Source organism: Euprymna scolopes, chromosome 1, assembly GCF_053919585.1.
Source record: "Euprymna scolopes isolate OS-2025 chromosome 1, ASM5391958v1, whole genome shotgun sequence".
NCBI lineage: Eukaryota > Metazoa > Mollusca > Cephalopoda > Sepiida > Sepiolidae > Euprymna > Euprymna scolopes.
In genome coordinates, this window is record NC_136482.1 from 135570262 (window position 1) to 135584031 (window position 13770).

At 32.6% G+C, this 13770-nt stretch overlaps 1 protein-coding gene across 8 annotated transcripts in view; it reads right to left on the reverse strand.

The window, feature by feature from the left end:
• Positions 1–13770, reverse strand: part of LOC145280019 (homeobox protein cut-like 1) — a 971332-nt gene that overhangs the window by 158703 nt on the left and 798859 nt on the right. For 7 of the 8 annotated variants that reach the window (XM_080131683.1, XM_080131692.1, XM_080131675.1 and 4 more), the window contains one exon: positions 6195–6242. The exons of the other annotated variant lie outside the window; for it this stretch is intronic. In XM_080131683.1, coding sequence (XP_079987809.1) covers positions 6195–6242 — 48 coding nt within the window. The remainder of the gene's footprint in view (positions 1–6194; positions 6243–13770) is intronic. 8 annotated transcript variants of the gene reach the window in all.

Consider the following 13770-nt stretch of genomic DNA (forward strand, 5'->3'; position numbering starts at 1 on the left):
TTGATTGGTGTGTTTGTATTGAAATAACCAGCCAAGACAATATCTCAAAGTTATTATTTTAGTGATAGGAGGGAGGGGGGCAGTAATGTGGATTAACTCATGAAAAATGATGGTCGAAATTAGTTACATATCCAAGAATTATGAAAACTGATGAAATGTTAGTTATTTGATTGGTGTGTTTGTAATACACCCTAGCCGATATTTTTATTTTAGTAAGAGGGGGAGGGGGCGATAATGTAAGTTAAATCATGAAAAATGGTTGTTGAAATTAGTAATATATCCAAGAATTATGAAAAATGATGAAATGTGAGTTATTTGGATGGTGCGTTTTGTAATGAAATAACCAGCCAAGACAATGTAGTAACATATCCAATAAGTAACATATCCAAGAATTATAAAAATGGTGCAGTGTGAGTTACTTTATTGGTGTATTTGTAATGAAATAAACAGCCCTAACAATGTATCAAAGTTATTATTTTAGTGAGGAGGGGGGGGGAATAATGTCGTTGAATCGAAAAAAAAAAAAAAAAGATTGTCGAAATTAGTACCATATCCAAGAATTATGAAAAATGATGAAATGGGAGTTATTTTATTGGTGTGTTTGTAATAAAATAAACAGCCCAGACAATGTATTAAAGTTATTACTTTAGCAAGAGGGGAGGGGGCGATAATGTGGGTTCAATCGTAAAAATAATTGTCGAAATCAGTAACATATCCAAGAATTATGAAAAATGATTAAATGCGAAATGTATCAAAGTTATTATTTTAGTAAGCGGGGGAAAATAATGTGGGTTGAATTATGAAAAATAATGTCGAAATTAGTAAGATATCCAAGAATTATGGGATTCAACAAGATTCGTCCACATATATACTAGCAGATTACCCGGAGTCACCCGGGATTGAATGAGATATGCTAGCAGAATACACAGACGCCTAGGATCCAAGGAGATAGATGCAAATATATACTAGCAGAATACCTGGCGTTGCCTTGAATTGAATTAGATTGATTGAAATATATACTAACAGAATACCTTGCGTCACCCAGGATTGAATGAGATTGATTGAGATATATACTAGCAGAACACCCCGGCGTTGCCTGAGATTGAATGAAATAGGTGAGAATATATATTAGCAAAATACCTGGCGTCGCTTTGGATTGGATGAGATAGGTGGAAATATATATTAGTAGAATACCCTGCATCGCCCTGTATTGAATGATATAGGAGGAAATATACAGGTGCAAATAAATACTAACAGAATATATTAAATGATATAGGTACATATACAGAATAGATGAATACTTGACATCGCCCGGGATTGTATTAGATAGCTGTACTTATACACTAGCATAATACCCGGCGTAACTCAATCTTGAATGAGATACATGAGATAATTTATTTGCAATATCTCCGGTGTTGTATATTACCCATCCTTGCAAAGGTAAAATTATTTTAAATATGTGTTGTATATTATCCATCCTTGCAAAGGTAAAATTATTTTATATACATGCTGTAAATTACCTACCCTACGTAAGATACAATTATTTCATACATCCTAGGTAGGTAAAATATTCTTTTGCTCAAAATAGCAAATGATACATAGACATTAAAAATTCTTCTCTTCTAAGAATAAATAATATATTCAAAATCAAATTCAATTTTCTCATTGTCTATATTGTCCTGAGCAACGCCGGGACAATATAGACAATGAGAAATCAGGGTGTTAGAATATAAAGCTTGTACTAGAAATGGTTCAAACAATTTTCAATCTCAAAATTACTTTATTTGTGAAGTTGATTCCGGATATGGCTTAAACAGTTTACGATCTCAAAATTAGATTAATACATATATATTGTTGGTTTACTATGAAAGTTTACTAAGCCAGTTTCTGAAGGGGGTGATCTATATTTTTTAAAATTTTTATGTTATCATCCGGGAATGATGTGATGGTTGGAGAGGTGGGTAGAAAGAAGCATGATTATGTTAATTTTAAGTTCTCTTTTGAGGGTTGGGTTAATTTTAAGTTCTCCTTTGGGGGTTCTGTTGGAGAGATAAATGTCCGTTTGGGGGTCAAAAAGTATGTGAAATTGTTTCATATATGTATTTAAACTACCCGTCTTAGTGTAGGTAAAATTATTTTAAATATGTGTTGTATATTCACCGTCCTTGCAAAGGTAAAATTATTTCATATACATACTGTAAATTACCTACCCTTGGTATGATACAATTATTTCATACATCTAATACCTGTCCTAGCTAGGTAAAATATTCTTTTGCTCGAAATGGAAAATGATTCATAGACATTAAATATTCCTGCCTCCTAAGAACAAATACATTCAAAATCAAATTCAATTTTGTCATTGTTTATACGGTCCCGAGCAATTCTGGGTAGACCCGCTAGTCTATATATATATAAAAGGCAAATGCGGCATGCGCATTTCTGTATGTCTCGAAAAGGCATTTTTCGCCAATGGTCCTATGGGGGGGGGGGGGTTTACTATCGCTTAGAAGTGTTTATATACCCCCTAGATAATAATATCTACGATTTGGGAACGCGGGGTCGTGTCTTTACGTCAATTTTTACAAAATTCTTGTTATTTCAACCCGTCTTGTGTTCGTTCAGCTTTTTTGTATAAAACCGGAACTAATTCAAAGCTAAGAATTGTTCACAGCAATCGCACCAGGGGAACATCCAGAAAAGCAATCAAGCTTTGATCAATGCGGGGTAAACCCTTTGTATCAGACAATTGCTGTTCATTTGGACACTCTTTTTATGGGGAGTTGGTTTTCCCCAACATCTTGGGAAAACTGGCTTGCAGCCAAAGTTAAGTCGTGTGATGTTTGACCTCATTAAATTCATGCACCTGTCACTTAACTTTTTAATCATTAAATTAGAATGCTTTTCAGTCATGTTCCCAATCCGCCTTCCAGATAGTGACCACCAGCAAGCTTCACTTCTAGACCACAGTATCTGAAGATTGTGAAACTAATGTCCACAGTCCACTCAGAAATGTAGACCACTTAGTGGTATCAGTAGACATCGCACTTAAATCCTAACCTCAAGGTGAAGAGCCATTGCTCAAAACGACAAGGTATTACAAAAGGGAAGCCATCAGAGAACGCATCAAAGATGCTCCATGGATCAATATCTTTTCTCTCCCTGCTAAACAGTGTGCCAATGAGACAACTGAATTTTGCAAAGCGGGCATTGAAGCACATGTTCCCACATGGAAGTATTCTAGCAAGCCCCACTCACCCCCATGGTTCACTACAGATTGTGCAACTGCCATTGCACAATGGCAGCATGCACTCTGCCGGTTCATACGTCATAAGTCAAATACAAGAAGGCAAAAATTTATAGATGCTAGAAATCATTGCAAGAGTGTAATAGCCACAGCCAAAAGAAGGCATGTTGAAATAACCAGGAAATACATAGAATCACAGAAGGTAGGAACTCGTGATTTCTGGAAAATTTATAATAGTATAGTGAATAAAGAGCAATCAGTAATTCCCCGACTATCCAACAATCAGAAGGTTGCATGCACAACAACTGAAAAGGTGAAATTGTTTGCTCGGCGATTTGCCTCCAACTCCATCCTAGAGGCAACAAACAACTCCCTCCCAAATTTCCCTATGGAGATGGAAGCAACAATTGATCATCTGAAAATCTCATGCTTGCAATATCATAAAAAACTTAGACACCTCCAAGGCATGTGGGCCTAATCTCATCCCTGCTAGACTAATTAAGAAATGCTCAGCTGAGTTAACCCTTGTACTTTCCAAATTCTACAACAAATGCCTTGCCGAATACTGATTCTCTAATAGCTGGGTCTGTTGTACCAGTGCACCAGAATTCTGGTGAAAAGAACTAACCCTCTCAATTATCGCCCTATCAGTCTCCTACCCCTATTCGCTAAAATCTTTCAGACGTTAATCAATAAAGCATTAGTCCACCATCTTGCAAAAGCTAATCTTCTTTCTGACAAAGAGTATGGATTTAAGCAATGTCGTTCTACTGCAGATATTTTAACAGTCACTTCTGAACACATATACCATGCACTGGATAAGGCAGGTGAAGCCAGGCCTATAGTCCTTGATACATCCAAGGCCTTTGACAAAATCTGGCATAAAGGACTGCTAATGAAAATTAAATCATATTATATAACTGGATGAATACTAAATATAATTAGATCCTTCTTAGACAATAGGGCCATCCAAGTTGATATTGATGGATGTTTATCTAAGCAGCATAACATTAATGCGGGAGTGCCTTATGGGTTAATCCTTGAACTACTATTATTCCTAATATTCATCAATGGCCTTCCCGATAATATTGTATCTGAGATGGGTATACTCGCTGATACAATGCTCTATAACATGCAGGAGGGTAGAACGGATGTACACAAATCCAAGATAATGGCAGATCATTAGAAAACGATCTCCAGGCCGTAGTGGAATGGGGTCGTAAATGGATGATAACATTTAATGCTAGCAATACTAAGTTGCTCTCCTTTAACAATTACAAGACACCTCTCCAATTACCAACATCCATGACAAATAACTTCCTGAAATTCTTCCTTCTAACTCCTCAGCTTAACATTCACAGGAAATGTGAACTGGAACAAATACATTGAGGACATTATGAAGGCTGCTGAAAGGAAGATGGGCTCTCTCTATAGTGCTAGAAAACTATTCACACCTGAGAGTATTCTGTACCTCTAAAAGGCCACCATGCCCATGCATAGAGTATTGTTGCCACATCAGCGCTGGTGCATCTACCACTAGTCTCTCCTTCTTGGACAGGGTCTAAAAATGGGTCTCCAATCTAATAGGTCCCACTTTGTCAACTAGGCTTCAACCCCTGTCCCATCGCCACAATGTTACATCCCTGTGCCTGTTTTACAAGTATTTAAATGGGATGTACTCTGATGAACTCATTGCAATTGTGCCCCCTCGACATACATATCCTCAACAAACCCTCTTAGCAACAAAATCACACCTCTTCACTGTTGAAGTCCCTAAATGTCAGAAAGTTTTCTACTCTTCTCTTTTCTATACCAGCCCTGATGTGGCAACAATACTCTAATACTCTAATAACTTCCCTGTAACCGCTAGACTTTGGAATTCCCTTTCTGCTACCTGCTTCCTAAACTGTACTGAAAAATAATTTCAAAATAATTTTTATTTTTACTTGAACTCCTACTAGCTGAGTGAAGAGCCAAAATCCTCATCAATAATAGTTGAGAAAATCGATAAAAGCTAACCTTCTAGATACTCCTAAGTGTCAATACTGTGTCCCTGTCACATAACAATCTTAAGGAATCCTGTGAACTGTACATCTTAAAGGTGTGTCTCAATTTTCCTATGAAAATGCGTGCAGTTACTTTTCAAAATAAACCAATTTCTTATTTTGAATGATTTTTCCTTCCAGGCAATGAAGATGAATCCCCTTTTCTCTAGCTTACCTTTCCTGTAATGTTCACTACATTTGTCAATTTCAGTAAATAATTTTGTTTTATAAACTTTAATACACACACTGATTATCACTACATTTGTCAATTTCAGTAAATAATTTTGTTTTATAAACTTTAATACACACACTGATTATCACTACATTTGTCAATTTCAGTAAATAATTTTGTTTTATAAACTTTAATACACACACTGATTTTCTTTGATACAAACTTATATATAAACAATGATGAGTTAAAAAGACTGACAATAGAAGTAAAATGTTGACCTTCAGAAAAACACCACCACCAACAAAAACAGGTAATGTCAGAGCTACAGGTTAATAGGGTTCTGGCAAAAGTTCAGGAATCAGCACCAGGATTAATCTTTCTCCATTGTCTCTATATGTGTCAAAGAAAGATGTGTCACTCAGAGAAACACAAATCAATGTAGAGCAGCATTTCTTTGTATATTCTTCGTATGCAACCACTGAGCCTTTATGTCCTGTTAATAGCTGTGACCAATGCAGAAGACTTTATGCAGATCAGACAATCTTGAGGCATGATCTTCAGGAGCTCTATGCAGAAGTCGGATTCACTCCTCCTCCTCCACAACAACGACGACGAGACTCCCCTTTGGCAATCAGATCCACTACAAATAGACAAGCTACTTACATTCATTTTTATTAAGTTGGTTGTAAAATACAAAGGACTTGAAATAAATAGTTTAATAATTAATAATCACCTTAAATTTTCTGATGATGTATTCTTTATAGCATCTGACCGAGATAACCTACAATCCAAATTTGAAAAATTAATGATTGAACAGTTGACAAGATTCAAAAAATATCTATAAAATGAAGCACTTGATTACTTTTGTGAACAAATATATAAACAACATAATGGGTTATGTATGGATACCATACAAGAAATAACTTTCAGATCAGAGCAAAAAGTGAATGACATAAAAAAGGAGATAGAGAGAGATATAAAAAGAAAAATAAAACAATTACATATAATTCTACTTAGAACTAATTAATAATTTCGTAATCCAATTAGTTTGTGAAACAAGTATTTTTAAAAGTATCAATATTTTGATAATAAAAAAAAACACACGTGCAATTGATGTCTAAACTTCTTTAATGTTTAAAAATATAATGTGTGCTTAGAGATTTACATTTGCAGGAGTCAGGGAAATAATTCATTACATAGTTATTTCCCTTTAATATGTAAGAATACTTGATAACTAAAGAAAAATATTGGTTCATCATTATTGTAGTAAAATTCGAAAATTGAACTATTGAATTTCAAGTGAAACCAATAGTATCTACCAAACTGTCATGTCACAGTAATGAAAATATCCAAACATCACAAGAAACAATAAGGTAGAAAATTAATGAAAAGAGTTTTCCAAGACAATTAGCGAAAATTAAGTTTTGCTAAATTGGTTCAAAATTTTCAGTTTTCAGAACCTTGTGCTACAATTAGAACTCTCCAGTTTCATTCTTTTACAAAACTCAATTTTTCCTAATTTACAATATTTTTGGATTATAATAGGGTATGATCTTGCATAGTCGAGAGATTCTATTTATAAACGATACTGCTAGGAACTGACGGATCGAATTAATTCACATTCTGCTGCCAACCAATCAAAAACCAGAGTTGCTCCATAAATAGTAAACCTTTCTGTAGCAATTTCACATATGTTTTCTCCGCCTCAACACGGGAAGAATCTTTTGTTCTGTAGATTCCAACTCCAGTTCTGTCTACTGCAAACCAGTCACCTCCCAGGACTTGTGTAGAACAACGAACCATCGGAAACTGTTCTGCAACTAAATATGGCTTACACTTCTAGAGGTTATGGACCCAATGTGCGTCTTTATTTCAATAGATCCGAATCAAAATTCGAATTGTGGCAAGTGAAATTTCTAGGATATCTACGAATTCAAAAGCTACACAAAGTACTTCAAACACAACCTGAAAACAGAAACGACCCTGACTTCATTGAAAAGAACGCAACTGTCAAAAAAATGATCAAGACCGACAATGACCGAGCTAAACAAGTCCTTTGTTATTTAAAAAGAACAGAAGTTAGTATTTAGAAAATCCAAAAATCCCCTAAAATTAGAAGGATTTTCGGATTCAGATTGGGGGAATGATGAAGATCAAAAAAGTATATCTGGATATTGTTTCAGACTATCAGAAAATGGGCCTATTATTTCATGGAAATCTAAAAAGCAACAGATTGTATCTCTCTCTATGTGTGAAGCATAATTTATCACGATGACACACACGACCCAGGAAGCACTCTACCTTAAAAATATCCTAAAGACTATTTTAGAGCCAGAATTAACTAAAAGTCCCATAGTAATTAATTGTGACAATCAAGCCAGTAGAGTCTTAGCACAGAACATGATAATCAACCAAAGATCTAAGCATATAGATATAAAATACCAGTTCATAAAAAATGAGGTGAAAAAGATATCCATTATTTTGAATTACATATCATCAGAATAAAATATCGTTTATATATTCACGAAATGCGCAACAAGAATAAAGTTAAAGTGTTTTTCTTCAAAACTTGTATGTATGCATTTTTTTTTAACAAAAACTGCATAATCAAATTTAAGAAATGGTTTCTTTTTCACATACCCATCTCTTTTTAAGCTAAAAATACATTCCATTTTTTGTATTTCTCTTCTCTGTACACATATATATGCGTTTGACATTTGAACACATTTTTACATGCTAAAATTTGAAGATCCAAATGATTTCTAATTTTGTTATGTATAATATAATATAAAATATATATTTATTTTTGAGCAGAATGAACACAAAGGACTTTCCCATTATAAAAAAATAGGGGGGGGGATGTTACAATATTTTTGGATTATAATAAGTATGATCTCGCATAGTCGGAAGATTCTATCTATAAATGATGCTGCTAGGAACTGACAAATCGAATTAATTCATGTTCTGCGACCAACCAATCAAAAACCAGAGTTGCTCCATAAATATTAAACCTTTCTGTAGCAATTTCGCATATGTTTTCTCCGTCTCAACACGAGAAGAATCTTTTGCTCTGTAGATTCCAACTCCAGTTCTGTCTACTGCAAAACAGTCACCTCCCAGGACTTGTGTAGAACAACAAACCATCGGAAACTGTTCTGAAACTAAACATGGCTTACACTTCTAGAGTCTTCATTAATAATTAATTTTCTATCTTGTCGTTTTTTGTAATTGTTGGATATTTTCATTACAGTGACATGGCAATTCAGTAGATTCCATTGGTTTCACTTAAAATTAAATATTTCAATTTTTGAATTTCACTACAATAACAAAGAAGGGCCAAAATATCTTTACTTTAACAATTTTCTAAGTCTGAATAATTATTTTCAAAAAAGAAAACAAAAACTAAACAAAACAAGTGAAACAAAATATATTTGTGTGAATTACATAGTGAAAAAAGAACAGAAAATAGGCTAGTTTGAATCAAGTACTGATATGTCAGATGGATTGCTATTTGGGCTTTGAAAATCTGGCTCAAATAACTTTAGATATTAGATGGTTATCAAATTTTCAATTATGTTTCAGTTGATTCATGTATATGGTTCATTTACAGTGGTGTTTATTGTTGTGTTCAAATATGCCTTGTTTATATATCAGATTTTAGTGAGTAAAAAATATAACTGTAAACAATATACTAATGATCAACAATGACCATCTTTCAATACAAGAAAAACATTACATGAATAATAAACCTGAAAGGGTTATTCATCTAGTTTATTATTCATGGCAGACTTGATCATCTTTGTGCAACTTTATTAGAAATTACGAAAATAAATAATTGTTTAGATTGAAGATTTTACCATGTTAATTAACTGCCCATTCTCATACGGAAATTAATCATTTAGTTTCAACTGACAAGATGTTAGTTCTAAAAACTGCAGCATGTAAACCAGTAGCTTATTTACATATGGGAACAAGCTCTGTAAATATCTGGTTGTTTATGTAATTTCTCTATAGTTACACAAAGATAATCAAGTTTGTCATCGATAATAAATTACACAAGTGGAATAACAATGAAGCCAACAATAGTTTGGAGAAAAGTAAAATAATCAAAATTCATTTCAAATATTCAGACACAAAAACAATTCTGAATAGTTTCTTGTTTATATTGAGTCTGTTCTTGTCATCAGAAATCTCCAAAGTATTTCTGCTGAAACTAAACCTATTCACCAAGTAGAGATTGGATGCAGAATTAATATATGTAAGCTAATCAAAAAAGGTTTTTCACACAATAAAAAAAGTATTTTCTAAACAATTTTAAATTGTGTTTGGTATTTACCAGTAGTTCGTATGTCTTGCAAAAATAACTAGCTATACTACTACTGCTATAATAGAGCATGAATTAAACAATATGATAAAGAAATACATTAATTTTCAGTAAAAAAAGAAAAAAATTAGAAACATAAATTAGAAGCTTGAAAGTTGTTGCTAATTACTTAAAAAAAAATTGTCTGATAAAAATGAAGTTACAGATTGAGATATCACAAGTTTCAATGATGTGTGTGTGTGTGTGTGTGAGTGAGTGAGTGAGTGAGAGAGAGAGAGAGAGAGAGAGAGAGAAATAATCAACTTATATTCTGGTTTGAATTGCAGATTGTTGGCCTGGAAAACAGCCAGAACAAGAACAACCAATTGTAAGATTTATTTCAAGGTAAATGCAAGACAGTCAAAAGTAGAAAATTCTACAATTAAAAAAAAAATAGAAATCGTTTGAGACAAAACATGAAACCACTTGATGTAAGGAGGTAACAAGAATGAAAGACGATTAGGGAAAGACAGGTGATATCTATTGACTTTAGTCTTGAAAAAGTCAAGGTAGAAGGAAAATAGTGAGCAGGAAGAGAGTTCCATGACCTTGAAAAGAAGTCACTCGAATAGGAAGGTGTATTACAATGAAGTATTAAAACAATGAATTGATGAGGACCACTAGATTAACGAGTCAAACGAGCTGGAACAAAAGAAGGAGGGAATAGCTCAGACAATTCTGTGGAACACATGCCATAATAGTATTTATAGAAAAGACTGCAACTAGCAACATCACACACATACACACACACACACACATACACACACAGCAAGTTAAAATTATTTAGGAGGGAAAACTCGTGAATTAAACGAGGTTATTAATTGTGCTCAATAAAAAAGAGTGCAATATATCTTTTTATTTATATAGACACATATTACATAGTCGCTACACTGGACATGCTAATGTTTCGGACAAGTGGTTGGTCAAGATCACAAGTCCTCATGAAGTAACTTAATAAAGTTTGTATTCCACTGAAGGAATCTGATTCTTAAATGAAAGATTGAATTTTTTTTTTTTTAATAAAACGTTTATATTTAGAGAGACAGGGTGAGGGTTAAGTGACATTTTAGACTTCAGACATTGAAAGTGAAGACAGAAGAAAAAGGTGAGATAAATGAAAAAGAAAAAAAGGGGGTCAATGTGAGTGGATAAGGGAAGGGGTGGTTATGTCATCATGACAGACAGGAAGAGTAAACGCAGATGAATTATTTATAAAAAGAGGAGAGGGGAGGTGTCAAAACAAGAAATTTATTCTGAAAAAAAAATACTGAAAAGAAAAGAAAAAACTTGTTAATAAGTCTAGTGCTGTACATAGAACATACAGCCAAACATATATATGCACACATATACACATCCAGACACACATATATATACATACGATTTCCATTTTACAAGACATACATAATTTGTTATGTTTTCTTTAGTTGTTCTAATAATAAGTAATTTTTACAATAAAATTTAAGATTAAAATTAAAGAATAAAAAAACAGTAATGATAACAAATGATAATAATGGTGAAACTATAGAAAATAATAATGAAAATAATGATAAAATAATTACAACAAAATTAAGAAGATAACCTTAATTATTTGGAAAATATAGTAAAAAATATAAAAAAGTAAATAAAATAAAGATAAAAAATAATAACTTAAAAAATTAAAAATAAAATTATTAAATAGTAGAGTAATAGTGAAAGTATAATAGTCATAGTGAAAGTATATAAAAATGGAGAATATTTGGAAAAGTAATAAAAGTATGTCAAATACAAAGTAAAAAATCGACTAGAATATAAAAATAAAAATAATTAGAAAAACAAAATAAAGTATAAAAGATAAAATGTAGAGTAATAAGTATTGAAGCAAATAAGAGGAAAAACTAAATGCAGCCATAGATATAGGAGTTAAATATAAAATAGAGTATAGATTAAAATTTATAAAAAATACAATTGTATTTCAATAAGAGTGGAATTAAAAATCATAACATTTACATTTATAAAAATGTTAGCATGTTGAAGTTAAAAAAATTTGATTAAAATTTTTTTAGTGATAATAATAAGCAGATAAAAAAAAACTTTAATAGAGATTGATGGTTGGAAAGTCATCGAATATTAAGAATAATAAAGCTAAGACAGTTAACTACAAGGAGCTAAGAGAGTTAAAACCACACGAAAAATAAAATAAAAGAGTAAAAGAGAGAAGAGAGTTTATAGGATAGTAAGAGTTCTAAATAAAGATTGAATAGAACTGTGCATCCTTGGGGTTAATTTGCAGCCAATTACAATAGAAGGTTATAAAAAGACGAGCAAGATATGTATCAATAACAAATTATTGCATGTAAAAAACACAATTTGGCCCTCTATATAGTTCTTAGTAATGTAAGATAACAATAAAAATAGTTCAAATTTTATGAAAGGGTATCAAAATGGCTAAAAAGGTGGGATTAATAGAGGTATAATTTTTTTGCCTAGGAGCTTATCTCTATCCTTGAACCTAGAAATAAACAGTTTTTTACTTTAAACTTCCCGTTCAAAACTAGAGCAAAATACACATGGAACCAACAGAACAACATGTATATATCTCTTCTCTTCTACTCCGAGGAATTACCTCCTGTTTAACACCAAAATGAAGAAAAAAAAATCATGTACTGGCTTCCTACTCTGATGAGGATATTTTTAGCGAAATATTGGACTTACAAAAACAATAAAAGTAAATAAAATGGTTTTATCATTATTTCCGACACTTCCAAATTTTCAAATTTCTCATTTAAATTTTATTCAAAATAAGTGTCTTCTAAAAGCGTGTGACCATCTTTTACTTGAAACAGTTTTTCACTTAAGTACAGGTAGCAAGGTGAGTTGAGAGATTTGCATGTGCTACTTTTCCTTAAAATGTGCCATTCAACAACTGGTGTCAGGTTTTGCTCTTTAAATTTCCACAACATGTGGCGAGTGATGTTATAATATATATATATATATATATATATATAGATATAGATATAGATATATTACTCTTTATGTAAATACAGTCATATCTTGCTACGATGTGCAGACCATTTCAATCCTATTTGATTTCATCAGGCAAGAAAACTTAAAATACAAAAATTAAAAAGGTTCCAGACCTTTTCAAATTTTGAGGAGAGAAAATATGCCATGACTGGCATGAAACAAAGCTAAAGTTCTTATGGGTTAAATTAATTATAAAAATGAAATTTTCGTTAAAGAAGGGGAGGTTAAAAGGATAGTTTTAGGGAAAAGTTAGAGAGTGATAGGGAGGGGTAGTATAAAAATATAGAGGGGGTATGAATACACTAAGGAGAAGAAAAGGAAGGGGGGAAACAGTTGGCTGGTGTCAACAATATAATAATTCAAGTTCAATTATAGTGTAGAAATTTTATTTTCCACCTTCTGTCTTTCCTTCTCTCTCCCTCCCCTTCTTTACCTCTCCCCTTTCTTGGTGTAAGCTGCTACTGCTTGTTATATCATGTGTTGAATGCATGCCTTTTGATTGGTCAAAGGAGATGTGTGCGCCATTTTGTTCCAAGTTTGAACAAGAGAAAGAGAAGTCGGCTCGCTATCCTGTGTCAAGAGAAAAGACATTAAAAATCGCAAGTTTGAACAAGAGAAACCAGCGATTTGGTTTCTTTTTCTACAATCGAGAATCGTCAAGGAAGACGACACAGAATTAGTTTGAAATGACTGTTTAAAAAAAAATATCAGAGAGAGAAACGAAATTACAACAACCTCTTCACCGAGGAAGAAAGAACTATTTTAAGGCCTAGAATTGGTCTTGTAAAAAAAAAACACTAACTTCAGTGAGGTGTTAGAATTCCCAAGTCAAAAGGAACCAAGAAATCTTCTATAGAAACACATTACACGACAGAATATTTAGATTATTTTCTTGGATTACAGAACCAAGAGGCTTGGAATTTTCTCGAATGAGAACATTTAA